Raw genomic sequence first — 15,218 nt, forward strand, 5'->3', positions numbered from 1 at the left:
AAATTAAATTATATATTATTAAATTATATATATTTGATTTAGTCATATTTCCTCATCCTTCTGTATCCATTTGTATTGAATTATAAACTCTGCAGTACAGGAAGAGTCTGTGTATGACACTTAGGAGAATAGGACTTCCATGCATGTTTGCAATATAAAAAATTATATTAAAATATTCAAAAAATAAACAAATAGTAAATCCTGATTATGCACACACTTAATACAATAAATTTAACATCAAACTGGGAAATTACAGCTGAGCCAAGAAATTGTTATATTTACTATATAGTCCTGAAATGTCAATTTTCATTAAGCTGTTTCAAATCCAAACATACAGGTCTAAAGGAGAGCTACAAAGATGATCATAGGGATGGAATACTTCTCTTATGAGGAAAAGCTGAGAGAGTTGGGGCTGTTCAGCCTGGGGAAGAGAAGGCTTCAGGGAGACCTTATTGCAGCTTTTCAGTACTTAAAGGGAGACTATTAGAAAGATGGGGATAAATTTTTTAGTAGGGCCTGTTGTGATGGGATATGGGGCAATGGTTTTAAAAGAGGGGAGATTCTGACTAGCTATAAGGAAGAATTTTCTTACAATTAGAGTGGCAAGACACTGGAATAGTTTTGCCCAGAAAGGTGGTAAATGTCCCATCCCTGGAAACATTCAAGGTCAGATTGGATTGTGAAGATCTAGTTGAAGATGTCTCTGCCCATTGCAGGGGGGCTAGACTAGATGACCTTTAAAGGCACCTTCTGACCTAAACTATTATATGATTCTATGATCTTCTTCCTTTGATTAACTGAATTAAGTGAGAAAATAAACTCTTATCCAATTCTGCTAACACATTTCTTCACTGTAGGTATTATTGTCAGCTAACTTTGATCTGTCACCTTTAACTTCTGCACTGGCATGCCCCTTATCACTCCAAGTTCTACTCGAACATCATATTCTTCCTTCTTCATTTCATAGTTTGTGACACCTACCAAGAAGCCCTTCATCTGGAGCAGCATCTAGTCTAATAGAACTTCCAGTGGGCAGAAGACTCTCTTAACAGAATAGTACACTGGTAGACAAGCCAAGTTCACTACAGTAATGATCCACTATGTACCAGTGTTCCATTGTAAGCACCAAGTACTTTCTGTACAAAATATAAAACAGTTGTGCGCATGTAAGCCACACAAGGCAAACCAAGTTAAATGGTTTGGGCAGGCAGTGTGGGTAGGGCAGAAACATGATAGCCAGCTGTCTTGGCTGAAGCAATCTTAACTCCCTTTGATTGTTGAATCTGTGTTATAGCCTAGTTTAAACACCATTGTTTATACAATACTCTCATTTACAGCTTTTAAATACTATCTTCCTCTGAGGTATAGGTCTATTACTGTAAAAGTTTATGCATCACTGTTATGAATGAGAGGGGAAAGCTTAGACAAGTGCCTTTCCAGGTTCCTGGCAGTAGACAGCAGCTTTATTGAGATGGCCAGCATCCCAAAACCCACTCTTGCTCGCAAATTCTTAATAATGACCAATCAGGCCTATTACAACATGAATCATTTATTGAACAGGCCAAGGAAAACAGACATAAGACTTTAAACAGACTACTTACTACACAGGATAACACAAAAAGAACTACTAGTAGATAAAATATAGTGCAGAATAATAAAGGAACCTATGTTACAGCTAGTGAAGAAATAGTATAGATTAGGAGCCAATGTCACTTACCAACAAATGATGGTGGTGTGCAAAGAATCTCCTTATTACTCTCAATCCCAGGGAAGTATCTCAATGTGAACATCTCCACGTCGAGAACTCTCTACACACTCAGAAAATGTATAAGAGATTTCTGATTTCATGAAAATCATAGTGGTCTTGTATAGTTGCAAAAAGTGCTTGTCTGTCAGTCACTTATTTGCAGCTTATCCTTTCCCACCATTCAAGGAAGGATGTTTATTGCTGACTAGGAGTGTTTTCAGCTGAGATAATTCATCACAAGACAAACCATTCTGGCCTAGCTTAGCCATGGGGAAAGTAGAGAAGCCTTTTGCTGTGTCAGGGGGTGAAAAGTCCTGTCACGATCACATTCAAAATCTAGGGTCTCAGAACAAAAGCTAACTGTATTTTTTAAGTCAATCAAGCTATAGAAAAATGGGAAGAAATAGTGTGTGGCTTGTTTTCAAATGTTATTGTTTAGCATAACACTTCATGCAAGTAATGCAAAATAGTCTATATACTCAGGACTGTTTACATTTGAATAAATACAGTAAATTAGCAAATACAGTATTTAAAATTATCTACAAAAATGTGTTTTACCAGGTATTCACTGTTTGTATCAAGTCTTAAAGCTAAAAGCTGCCAGGGCAATACCAAAGAGTATGAAATAAAAGAAAAAAACATTAAAATGGAGACATTTAAGGAAATCTCCTCAGGAAAAAATATCACATTAATGGTCAATTAAACTAAAACCATAATTAAAGCTATTAGGCAACCTTACCATCATCTTCAATCAAAAGGCCATAAACATATTATTTGATTTTTTTATTTTATACTATGAGGTGAAAGCAACACATTTCCTTTTAGTAATGTATACACAAATAGCCTCAATCAGAATACACTTTTAATGCACATAAAGTATTCATTTTACAAATCATTTAGTAATCCAAATAAATATACAATAGCTTGGAAAACAATATTTTAGAAAACAAATGCCAATGTAAAAAGACCACTTAAAACAACTGAAATGATAAAAGGTTTCTGTATAGCTCTGTATTTACAGTTTTTTCACTGCATCATCAATATCAGAAATCTGTTCCTTCAGCTGGTTCCACTGTTCTGGATTTAAAGAAATACCTGAAATGCATTAAAAAGAAATACTTAGGAAAAAAAAATTGTAGCGCAGAATCTTGCATAGTTACTGTCAAGGCTGGTTTCATACACAGTGTATGTCACGATTAATAATGCTTAACATACCTCAAAGTGTAACAACCACCTCGGTTACAAAGAAATTACTCACTTGGAACACTTCACACCTTAGCTTATCTCCTTACAAAGAAAATTAGTGCAGTATAACAAATGCATTCACAAGTGTTAGGCTAAACACAGAAATTAGGTGCAGGCCTTGACAGAAGGCAGTACAAAAGAAACAAGGATATCAACCGTATTCCCGTTGGCTTCTAAAAGCCACATCTCTGTGGACTTAACTTCTACACACTTTTAAAGAACCATAATTCTGGGGTTTTTTTCCCCTCACGTTTCTTAAAGCACTGTGAATAACAAACTATAAGTAACATTTTGGAGAGACTATTATCACTCCCTAGCACTCAAAAGCCAATATGGAAATCTAATTGTAATAAAAGGAAGAAGTGAAGTTAATTAATGGGAAAATGTATGGCTATGTATGTAACTCCCATACCAAATCTGTTTGTATTTGATGCCTTGTTTTCCATAAATTATGGGGGAATTATTTAGGAAAACAGACTCAGGCCAATGAAACCACTTTGCTTTTGTTTACAGTCAACTGATAAAACTAATTATATGTTAAAATGTGAATCATTAATAAGTAAAAATATTACTCTAAAAATACCATGCAGTAACAAAGTATAGAAATCTGATACACAAAGATCTCCAGCAAACTGCAGACGATGTTTTAGTACAAAATAACATGAAGCAAAACAATACCTTTTCTGCCAGGCTTCATTTCACCTTCTTGATCCATCCAATATTCCCTAATATCAATTAAGACTTTTCCTTTAAAGTCACGAACACTGACATACCTCATTTTGCCAATCTGTCAAAACACACATAAGGATATTTTTTAGGTATTTTATGTATTACAGCATTCACTTTTCCCAGCAGTATCAGACATGTACATGTGACATTGCACACAGCAGCTTATTTTAGACACCAGTAAAACAACTAGACCAAGAGCTTAATCCAGAGCAATCAGTAGGCAAATAAGTAATGTCAATATAAATAGATTAATGACTTAAAATCTGCTGAGTATTCAGCATTCAATGCTCAAAGTAAGTGGTTCTCTCCTAGAACAAGAAAATACCTGTCTTTTTAACAAGCTTACATCTTATAAAACCCACTGATTTACTGTTTTCTGAAATAAATTTTTGGCTCTGTTATAACCATCTTTTTTAGTAGCAGTTGTAAACAAACAGGGAAGAAGGCGCTCTACGCTCTACCACCAAATCTAAGTTTTAGTCCATTCCATAGGTACAGAAATCAAATTAGATATTCACATGAGATGGGCCCAATTTTTAACTTGTTCCCCCCCCCCCCTTTTTTTTCCCTTTTTTTCTTTTTTAAAACATAGTAAATACAGATGGAAACAGAAGTAAGCCACCAACTGCCCCATGCCTGCTTCTGCTGGTTCATTGGGACACTTTCTAGGAACTGTGGTTAAAAGACTGTACCAAATGTTCCCCAAAAGACCCCTATCCAAATACTTTAAGCTTACCACCACATCAATGGTATGAAATGACTTTGAAATATCAGATTTTCATGCAGTGGCTTAACTGAATTATGAGGGCTTTTTTTTAATTCTCCAAAGAAAGGGCAAAGGGAAAAGAGACAACAGACATACTATACATTACATTATTTAGGCTTTATCAAATTTGAAAAAGACTGATTTTAAAAAACTATTTGTTCACATAAATTCAAAATATAATGTGAATTTGAGAATGAGAAATTTGATAATAATAAAAGCACAGTCAAACAATTCATGTAAAAAATTCTTAGTATTTTGTATGTACCTCCTGGACCCACCTTGTGAAGAAAACAGACATAAACAATTTTTAAAAAGGGATATTCCTTCCTGATAAAACATTAGTTTTAGTTTTCACCTTATTTAATTTACACATGTTGCACTTTGACATAGTTAAACAGGGGACAAAACAAATCTTACTAGCATAAAGTCTAACCAGAAAGCATGAGCAACTCTCCAGTCAACTAAAATCATTCACAGATGTTTAAATCTGAAGTACTAAGGCCCAAACAACAGGCCCTGAACTAAAGCTGACCTCTAGATGAACCTTCCAACCAAATGTATATGTATCCACTCATTAATGAAGTATTATTAGCAATATGATATATGTATCCACTCTTTGGCAAAACATGTATTTACCTTTCTGTATTTAGAAACTGGACAATGCCACATCTGGCCTTGTCTGGGGCGTAGGATCAAAGACAACTCCCTTGGTTCCTCCTTGAGCCCTAGCCAGGCTTAGGGAGAAACCCAACAGGAGAATAAAAACAGATGTTCCCACATTAGAAGTAATGGTAGCTTGTATATTATAAAAGCTGGGCTCCTCTCACAGCAAAATCAGAAGCCTCTTTGCCCGCAAGGTGGATGCACCACAGAATTTCCCAGTAACTGGGAGTGGTTCTCCAGTCCTTCGCTGTGACAGCTTCCCCCAGCTGATGATTAAAGGATATCTGGATGCAGGGGTAAAGTATTAGGGCAACTGGTGATGTATCTTTCTTAATCACTATAGGCAATCTTCTGTAGTAATGATTAGGTGCATTGCTTAGCTTATTCTTTTGTAATTCTTTGCAGTATTGCATTATAGTAAATTACACTACTCCTTAAGTTGGCATCAGTGTCTGGTGCTGACCAGCAAAACAAAGTCATAAAAGTTGTTATTTCACAAAATATACATAAATAGGCTTTGTGCTTGCTTAAACTAATTTTTCTTCTTATGCAGATCATGCTATTTTAACTCTAAAATTTATTTTTAAATAATTAGGACCTCTTTAAATACCATAAGCCTGAAGCAGTTGTTTTCCTACTTCAAAGCATCCTTTAAAATAAAAAAGTTTATAAGGTAGTATTTTGCAATTTATTTATTAAATACTTTCACAGCACTACAAATTTAACATTCAAAAATAAGGTATTATGTCACAGTAGCTGAGTTCTTTTAGACCAAACTTAGTAGCATGTCCAAGTCCATCAGTACTGCTGGAAAAGGATATCCTAAATAGCCTACATGAACAACATTTATTGGTTTTCCCTGTAATGTTTCAGTGACTTTTAAGGTCACCTATAAACCAGCTTCAAGCAGTAGTACTCCTGAACACCTTTTTTTTTCCCCCAGATCTATCAAAGACTATTAGTCTACTGCCAAGTAACTCCAGATTTAAAGAAAAAATCTGATACAAAATAGCAGATTAGAGCTGCAAATACAGTAAAATGATGCAGAATTTGACTATTAGAGATAAGGCTACATGTCTTAATTCAACTACAGTAAGGTGAGGGGCAATAATACAAAGTACACAACATTTATTCAGTCAATAAGTCTACCTTAAATGTAAACAGTTCCATATGAAAATGTTAAAATTGTTAGATTTTACACCACTGTCTAGATTTCAGCTGAATGCTCACATGAAATTTCAAACGTTTAGGTAAACTCAATACAAAATTGTTGCAACTGCTGAAAAGCTTTATATAGGCTTTCAAAGTACTGTTTAAAAAATTAAAACCTAGATTTTGGCTAAGCAAAGTAATGTTTCCTGACATTCAGTTACCTGCAATTCTGGCATTGAGCCATTTCTGACAAATTCTTTTTCCACGCAGCAGCTGATAGACCTAAAATAATTTCACTCCTCTAAGACACCTTTGTATCTCTGTAACAACACATTAATATTCCAAGGGCTTCATTAATTATCAGCAGGGTAGCTGCTGCAGTTCAACCTTCATAAACAAAATCATATGCTTTTCTGCTGTTTTGGCTGGCTTATTTATTTTCTTCCCAGAAAGTTTGGCTTGCACAGAGCCAAGGCCTTTTCTGGTACTCATACAGCCACAATGGCAAGGAGGCTGGGGGTGCATGGGAGGTTGGGAGATGACACAGCCAGGACAGGTTACCCCAACTGACCAAAGGGATATTTGGAGTGATGTAGTTTGTCTTCCCAAGTCACTGTTGCACATGATGGGGGCCTTGCTCCCCTGGAGATGGCTGAACACCTGCCTGCCCATGGGAAACAGTGAATTAATTCCTTGTTTGGATGTGCGGTGCTTGGTTGCTGGCTGGGGTTAAAACATGTCAGCTTTCTATTAAATATTACAGCTCATTTGACATATTATTCTATTAAATTAAACACAAAATATTAAAAGCATTATTTCCAGGTTTCCATTTCTGACAGTAAAATGCACTGAACTGTGTCTAGGTTTGTTTCACAGCTATGCAATTGACTTCCTGTATGAGTTTCAGCAACCATCTTCTTCACCATTTTTCTTCCTCTTTCCCTTGATTAAACTGTATATATATTGTTGGAGAAAAAACAGCAAAAAAAATTTGTTTTCCCTTACCATATGTATTAGAAGAACCACAATAAGCTAATATAAACTTCTAGAATAGAGAGTCCTGCAAACAGCAGAGATCTGTAATACAGCAAATTGGTTTAACAAATTAATTCTGAAACTTATGTGGTCACTGATGCATTTCACAATGTCCTGGTTCCAGTCAGGATAGAGTTAATTTTTGAAGTAGCCATGAGGTGGCATGGCCAAGACAGGGAGGTTATTCCATATCACTTCTCATCATTGCTAGAAGCAGGGGAAAGGGACTGTCGCTTCCCAGGAGAGGGGGTTTCTTCCGGTCAAGAAAACATGGCAGGAGAGCTGTCTGGTATTGTTTCTTGCTGGGGGCTTCCCATGTAAATAATTTATTTTGTACACTTTTGTTATTAACATAATTGTTGTTCCTGTTCATTTTCTTATCTCATTGCTGTTTCCAGTAAATTGTTCTTATGTCAACCCACGATCTTTTCCTTTTGTACCTCCAATTGGAAAGGAGGGGAAGAGGGAGTGTCACATGGGTGGGGTTTTTTTAGTGCAAGGACTAAATTGGAGAATACTATTGCTAAATAATGACACACAACCAATCACATTCCAGAGCATCACAAGCATATATTACCTACTTACTTATCTACTTTCAGGAGCCTATGATAGGTAAAGACATTACACCAGGAAACTGAAGAACTTATTTCTCACGAGTGAAAAAAGCAAATTTGACCCAAACTTAAATAAAGGGGGGGAGGGGGGAGTGAGGCCCATATGCAACAGGCAAACTCCTTTTCAGGTAACAATTCCTGTGAAATGCCCAATCATGTAATGTGGTTCTGATAGTGGAGCCCTGGAAAATGTTAAAGATAGACTTTGAAAATTTTAGGCTTTGTGTTTTCTCAGATCACTGCACCTGTGTAAGCAGTATGATAAATGATATAATTGTTAGATGTGATGATTGTTTAGTAACTAAATATAATTATTGTATAATCATAAGAAGAATCATGAGAAACTATGTTGGAAATTTAAGAGAGAACCATGAGAAGCCATGCTTGACTGAAATCTATGTATACAATAGAACAATATAAGTTTAATAATTAACATGAAAGTTATATAACGATAGAATATAAAAACACGATCATCTCGAATGTATAGTCGGAGTCAGATTTGAGTTGAATACTCCTGACACCCAGAGCTCTTAATAAAAGCACCTGCATATAATCACTTATGTGATTATGTGTTTCTGAATGCTAACAGTTCCACTCTGGATAATTAATATTAATACTTTAACCCATCAGCATTAACAAACCTAATCCAAATCAGGCATAGGTAGATGATGGGATTTGTCAAACTAACCAAGGTACATGATGAACAACTCACATTGGCTTGAAGCCACAGACAGGAATCTAATGTAACATGAATAATGCTTGTCCTTAGGGCCTCTAGTAATACATCACAAATGGGAGTAAGGTAAAACTTCCACAACCCAACTGTACTCAAATCCTTTAATAAATTCCAGAGTATACTAGGCTGCCTATAAAACTTAAAAGACCATTATGTAAATAAATAAAACATACTTGGTCTCTTATACTTAATTCCCTTCTTCTTACAATTATTTTATTCTTCATAATTAGTTTCAAGAATACCATTATACCAACATTAGTTTCAAACAAAAATAATCAAGTGTAGATCTTTATGAAAATGCTCAATCTTCTAAATACAGCAGTCACAATGAGTTCAATATTAAAGGAAGTTGTATACTTTAAGATCACAGCCCAAAGGTGTAGAACAGCAAACCACTAAGTTTCATGTCAGTTGCTATCATTCCCACACAATATGGATGTCACAGAATTTCTGACTATCATATGAATGCTTTACAGCCTCATTTCCATCAACTGAAGACACACTTGTAAGTTATGCTGCAAAATCACGTGCACACAGATCATTTTTATTACCATGGGGAAGCAGAAAGGAGAGATTATAGTATTGTTAATATTCCTAGAAAAAACAAAATAATACCTCCAAAATTAACATGCAACTAGATCTTCTAGCATGCTCTCTTGGGTAGAAAGGAGAGAAGGGGAGCATTCTCAGACCTACAGTGCTATTTCTACACTGAAACAGGTACATCTTGGTTAACACACATAAGCTGATGTTGCATGAAAAAAGAATGCACATAACACAACAAACAATCTAAAAAAACTTTTGTTGTTGAGTAACTAAAAGCAGGCAGAAACTTAGGAACATTGATGGTTTAAGTCAGGGTGATAGAGAAATTTTTTTCTGTATTGTAGTCAACACTGGAAGAATCCTGCTCTTAGAGTAATATATGTCCTCTACTGTCTGTTTTTAGTAACTTATTACCTTGAGTCAAAAAAGGTTGAAAGAAATCAGAGCACACAAATACTTTTGCTTTTATTTGAAAGTTTTTTTGCATTAGTTGGTTTGGTCATGGTGGTTTGTTATGCTGCTTTGTTTTTTTGGTTTTTTTCTCTTTTTTTTCATTGGGAGGGCATTAAAATTAACTTTTCCCCAAGGCTGAAATTTCTGAACCTATTACAAAAAAATCCCAAACATATAGGCTTTATGCCATGTTTGAGTTCTAAATGCAGTTCCTCTCATTAGATGCAGAAGATACTATCATTTTTCCTATATGGATCAAAGCATGCCCCAGCAGAACTAAAAATATTATATTCTTCCTTCAATGGACAAGTCCAGGCAGTTATGCCCAGGGTCTTAAATTGAAGCTCTCCCTCCAACTATATATACACAGGAAAGTGAAAACTGACACAGGCCTTCACTAGTTTCCCCCCACATATTACTTTGCACAGATACAGCCCGAAACCATTTATTTTACCTTATTCAGTGTTGGAACCATCTTATTAGGCACCTCTCACATAACTTTTCACAAACTTAAGAATCAAAGTGTAAGAATTCAAGTCCCTTTCTCATCCCGTGCCCCCCTTTTCAAACCGGCTAGTCAGATGTTTAATAAGTCTTGATCCACACCCCTAAAAAAAGGAATTCTGAGCTATGCATATTCTTGCACAGCTTTCAGGATACATTGCTTCTTCAGCTAACCCTGGGATATGCAATACCCTGAACTCACAAATGTTTGTGGCTACTGAAAAAATGTACATTCATCCTATTTTGACAATGTCAAAAATTGCAATATTTTTGGATTTTCAGTGAGAAAAACCTGCATCATAAAAGAATGAGCAAAACTTATTCCAAGATACTGTCTTAGAAGACAGTAGCCAAATTCCCTTGACCTAGCTAAATAAGAATTGAGAGTCCATATTTTGGGTTTCCAAGACTGTCCTGATCTAATATTTACAGACAAGATGACTACACAGAGAATTACCACATGCAAAGACATGAGGGTTAGAATCAATCACCACAACTCTGATTCTTTTACTCTATTAAAACCTATCAGTGCTTTTTCTCAGCATCTCATCTTGCATGCTAGCATCATAATCCCCTTCAGCCAAGATTTCAGGAGACCAAGCACAATGCTATCATGATATTCACATAGCCTCATAAAATTTATACAGATTATTATGTAAATGGTTACCTTAACCAGGCTCTAAGAGACTCATCAATTTTACCTGAAACATATTCTCATCTCTGTTACTGCTTTGCTTAGAAGAAGCTGCACCTTTTGAACTTTCACCAGTCTTTTGTTTCTTAACAGGCTTTTCTGGAGCTACTTGCTTTTTCCGCTTTGCCTTGGAGCAAGAATAAAAAAAAAAACTCATAAATCGCAACTCATTTTATAAGTTATAAAAAAAAATATGTTACAGGTCACAAACTTTTATGCAATATGTATTAACACCTTCCTCCTGTGAAGGCAGGAATACAATACTGTACATTTAGACTGGAACCAAAAAAAAATCTTCAAATTAGCCTATTTTTGTTCTCAGTGAAGCTTACCATAATAATTTGGCTTTAAAGAGAAATTTAATTAGATCAAAATTCAAAACTCAGTCTTATGCTGTGCCAAGGGAAATAAAGGTTGGATATTAGGAGAAAGATTTTTACGGAAAGGGTGATAAGTACTGGAATGGTCTGCCCGGGGAGGTGGTGGAGTCACCATCCCTAGATGTGTTTAACAAAAGACTCAATGTGGCACTCAGTGCCATGGTTTAGTTGAGGCATTAGGGCATGGGTTAGACTCTATAATCTTGAAGGTCTCTTCCAACTGAGTGATTCTGTGAAAATACATTTCAAAAAGCCTACTTTCTTTGTGCAGTAATACTGTCAGTTTTAATTAAAATTTAAAAGTCTGATAGAAGTTTCATTTTCCAGAAAGTACAATGAAAAATGGGGAACAGCTAACAACTCTGGTAAAAAAAAATAGATAAGATAATAAAAAAAAGGATTTGAAAAATCAAATCCAAGAGAACTTTTTTAATTGAAGTCAAATCTCTGTTCATAGCATGATAAATTAAACATGTTTTTAAAACATTGAGGCAATATCACCTGCAAATCAGATTACTTTGTTAGCCAATGCTACAGAGCATGCTACATTTCCACTAATGGTTATATAGCAATCATGCCCACTGTAAAGGAAGAATAATGCAAAGATACCAAAAATTATTCTCATCTGCTAGAATCATATTGTAAATAATCTCTTTTAAAGACAAACAGCTCAAAAAAATACCGGAAGTTGTCATAGGAAAAAAAAACAAAACCAAAACCAACCACCTTACTGCCCACTGAAGTTGATTGTTACACTATGTCTTATTAGGAATACATTTCCAGAAAAAAAAAAAAATCACCTGATCATTTTCTCTTATATTAAGATTTCACAAAATACCTAATTTGTTATGTGCAAGCAAGTCACATTTTCATATTTGAACCAATTCAGTAAATCAGACTGTCTCTTTGCAAAGCACGCTAAAAGACCCAATGTCTGCATTACCACCTAGCATTTCTTAAAAAGATAAATTGACTGTTGTATTCAATTTGTTTGCAATGACTGACAGATCTAAACAAATTAATAAATTAAATAATTATTAAAATAAATGAAAACATTACATTTATGCATTTAAAACAGGTAATGTTAAAATTATCAACTCAGAAACATTCTGGTTGGCTCTGCTTTTAAGTGAGAAACTAGCAGATAGTATTACAGTAAACATAAGACTCTGAAACATAAAAAAGAATGTGAGCGAGATAAGCAAGTGGCACATGGATAACAAGGCAAGTGGAGGTTTTGGTTTTGGACTTGCAAGTAATCCAGATATCAAAATGAAGGTTGGGGCGGTGTCCTCAAAATTAGTTCAAATTCTTGCCACCAGAGGCAGTTTATACAGAAGCCGTCTATCACTTGCCACAAAACAGCAAAGAACTCCAGGATGCTTGTGGCTAAATATACCATACAGAAAAACATGAAGCAAAATGCACCTTAAGAATAAAGTGTACTGCAAAGCAAAAAGCATCCACCCAAACCATAATCTTGGGGAGTGGGTTTTGTTGAGGTTTGGTTTGGGGTTGGGAGGGGGTGTTTGGGGTTTAAGTGTCAGATAAATCATATGGAATGACATGCATTTTGTGACATAACACTCAACTAATTCCTTAACCCCTGCCTGAAATATAACAGTTAATACAGTAGTTATAAACTGCATATAATGTTCACCTTTTTGTCAACTTCACTATCTGAATCACTGGCAGATGAGCTTGAAGACACAAGTTCCTTTGACTTAGGCATTCTAGGAAGAGAAAGATAACATGAGAACACTATACAAGGAATACATCCCATTATGGATAGAAAGCCATCTCCAAACCTGTTTGTAAAGGCTCCTTATTTAAAACCCTCCTGAAGACTTTCCTGCCTTTTCATATAACCTTTAATACACATTGTAGATGTAATCACAAGCACCCTTCCCTCTTATAGCTCTTCCCCTTTTTGCTGTGACTGCCTTATATGCAGTATTTTAGTTCTGAACTGCTTACAAAAGGACAATTTTTCACCTGTTTCATGTTCTCCCAAGTATGGTAGATACTATAATGAAAAAAAGCAATACAAAACTGGTGTCCAGATGAATTCTCAACGTAATATTCATAAATATAAACAATTAAGCCCCCAACACTACATATATTCTTACATTAGCATTTTGCCTAGTTGAAATTGGGAGTAACAGCGGCATAGTTGTCACAGATTAAGCTTAATTTCCCATCAGTAATACAAAAGTCTGAAAATATCTCAGTTACAGAGAACTACAGTACTGCAATTAATATTTGCATTGCAACTTTACAACATCAGTCACTAGAATATATTCATTTACTGGACAAGTGGACACTCAACTTTCCTTGAATGCATGCTGCCAGGTGTACTTCTACATCTCTCTAGTATGCAAACATGATTAGATACAGCAGTTGAACAACATCTTGCCTGCTACTAAAAACTCTAACAAATAAATAGCTAGTTTGTGACTTCAGAATAAAAAAAGAAGCATCACAGGGAGAAACTATACAAAATAAACTAGCTTGGAAAGGCTAATAAAGTTTTAAAGAAGCATACCTCAGGAAAGAAAAAGAAATAACAGTTTTTAAACTGGCAATGAAATAAACTATGTGCAAAGGAAAAAACAGTCTGAATAGTAATAACGGATCAAATGTGGTTCTAGAGTAAATTGTCAGAATAATTTGGAACACAACGATAGAAGCTGTAGCACTGAAAATAAAACAGGGTATGGGAAGCACACATAAACCACATGTCCTGGTTTGGAAGGACACCACACTACAGGACGGAGGCAGGCAGAGGAGAGCTGGAACGGGGCAATGCAAAAATAAGCGCAGCAATGACATGAAATAGGGAAGCCGAACAAGAAAAGTCTGATACGCGGAGGGCGGGACACCTGCAGAGGACAACTCCAGAGTCCGCATCAGGAAGGGAGAATAACAATATGGAGGAAGATGGAGGCGGAAACTAAAGGAAAAATAAATAGGGTGGGGTGGGTGTCCCCTCTTGAGAAATTAGCAAGCAGAGCGTGAGGACACCGAAGCACCGAGGAGAGGAAGGGTGGAATGAGACGGGACAAGTGAAGATAAGCGAGTACGAACTAGGAACACCAGATAAGCCGATGCCTGCCGCCATTTTCCTCTCCTCTTCCTCTTTTCTACGGCTTGTGTTGCCCCCCAAGGGAAAAGAGCGAGGGCCCGGCAGGGGGACGCAGGCAAGAACACCCAGGTCCTCCCAGGGCAGGGTGGCAGCAAGAAGGATGCAGGTTACCGGCGGTGAAGGAAAGAACACGACACACACACATTTAAAAAAAAAAAAAAAAAAAAAAAAAAAAAAAAAAAAAAAAAAAAAAGTCGAAAAGTCGGGGGTCGTCAGCGGGCAGGGCCTGATCCCGGTGCGAGGTGAAGAGCTGGGCGGTTCGCCACCACCATTTTCTCCCTCACTCAAATCCTCTTTGCCCCTCCAACATGGCAGTGGCTACTACTCCCGCTCCAAACCCGCTCCACAACAGGGCATTCCTCCCACAGAGCATAGTGGGCAATCGAGGAAAAGGGAAAGCCTCACCACAGGGTTACCCAGCGTACTTCTCCCACACCAGGCTAGGAGATGACGAGCGCCCAACAGTTGGGGATAGAGGAAAGAGAACACGGCAACAGCTCTAACAAAACACGCAAAAGAACATAAATACTCACTTCCCATACGACTCCTCTACACCACGACAGAAAGAGAAGAGATTCATCGCAGAATCCCCGCCCCAGCCCTGCACCACGTGGGAAGGAGTAGGGGGAGGTGTTTAAAGGGGACGCGTACCTTTCTAACTTGTTCCTACCTCCCCCGCCCTGGCTAGGACAGCCGCCAAAAAACAAACAAACAAACAAACAAACAAACAAAACAAAAAAACTGGCTTCCAAAGGGCTAGTCAGCCGCATCATTACAATCGAGGGAGCCCTATGGGACCGACGGCTGAA

At 36.6% G+C, this 15,218-nt stretch overlaps 1 protein-coding gene across 2 annotated transcripts; it reads right to left on the minus strand.

Annotated features, from left to right (window-relative positions):
• Positions 1-1,533: 1,533 nt before the first annotated feature.
• Positions 1,534-15,218, minus strand: LOC139598959 (activated RNA polymerase II transcriptional coactivator p15). Of its 2 annotated transcripts, none has more exons than XM_071445883.1 (5): positions 14,943-15,218; positions 12,925-12,997; positions 10,892-11,011; positions 3,671-3,779; positions 1,534-2,842 (listed from the first exon to the last, which is right to left on the minus strand). In XM_071445883.1, the coding sequence occupies exons 1-5, from the start codon at positions 14,987-14,989 to the stop codon at positions 2,763-2,765; spliced, it is 429 nt and encodes a 142-aa protein (XP_071301984.1). In that variant the 5' UTR covers positions 14,990-15,218; the 3' UTR covers positions 1,534-2,762. The 2 variants fall into 2 exon arrangements, with proteins under 2 accessions (XP_071301984.1, XP_071301985.1); XM_071445884.1 differs by lacking the exon at positions 14,943-15,218 and adding an exon at positions 14,815-14,839.

This window comes from Agelaius tricolor, unplaced genomic scaffold (genome assembly GCF_023055355.1).
Source record: "Agelaius tricolor isolate 1412-34295 unplaced genomic scaffold, bAgeTri1.0.p SCAF_21, whole genome shotgun sequence".
In the NCBI taxonomy this organism is placed as follows: Eukaryota; Metazoa; Chordata; class Aves; order Passeriformes; family Icteridae; genus Agelaius; species Agelaius tricolor.

Excerpts from the sequence above, each read along its gene's own strand:
- LOC139598959 (XM_071445883.1), bottom strand. The coding sequence starts at position 14,989 with ATGAATCTCTTCTCTTTCTGTCGTGGTGTAGAGGAGTCGTATGGGAA. Across the intron at positions 12,998-14,942 it reads GTAGAGGAGTCGTATGGGAA|AATGCCTAAGTCAAAGGAAC; the intron begins GTGAGTATTTAT and ends TTCTCTTCCTAG. Across the intron at positions 2,843-3,670 it reads AATGAAGCCTGGCAGAAAAG|GTATTTCTTTAAATCCAGAA; the intron begins GTATTGTTTTGC and ends AATGCATTTCAG.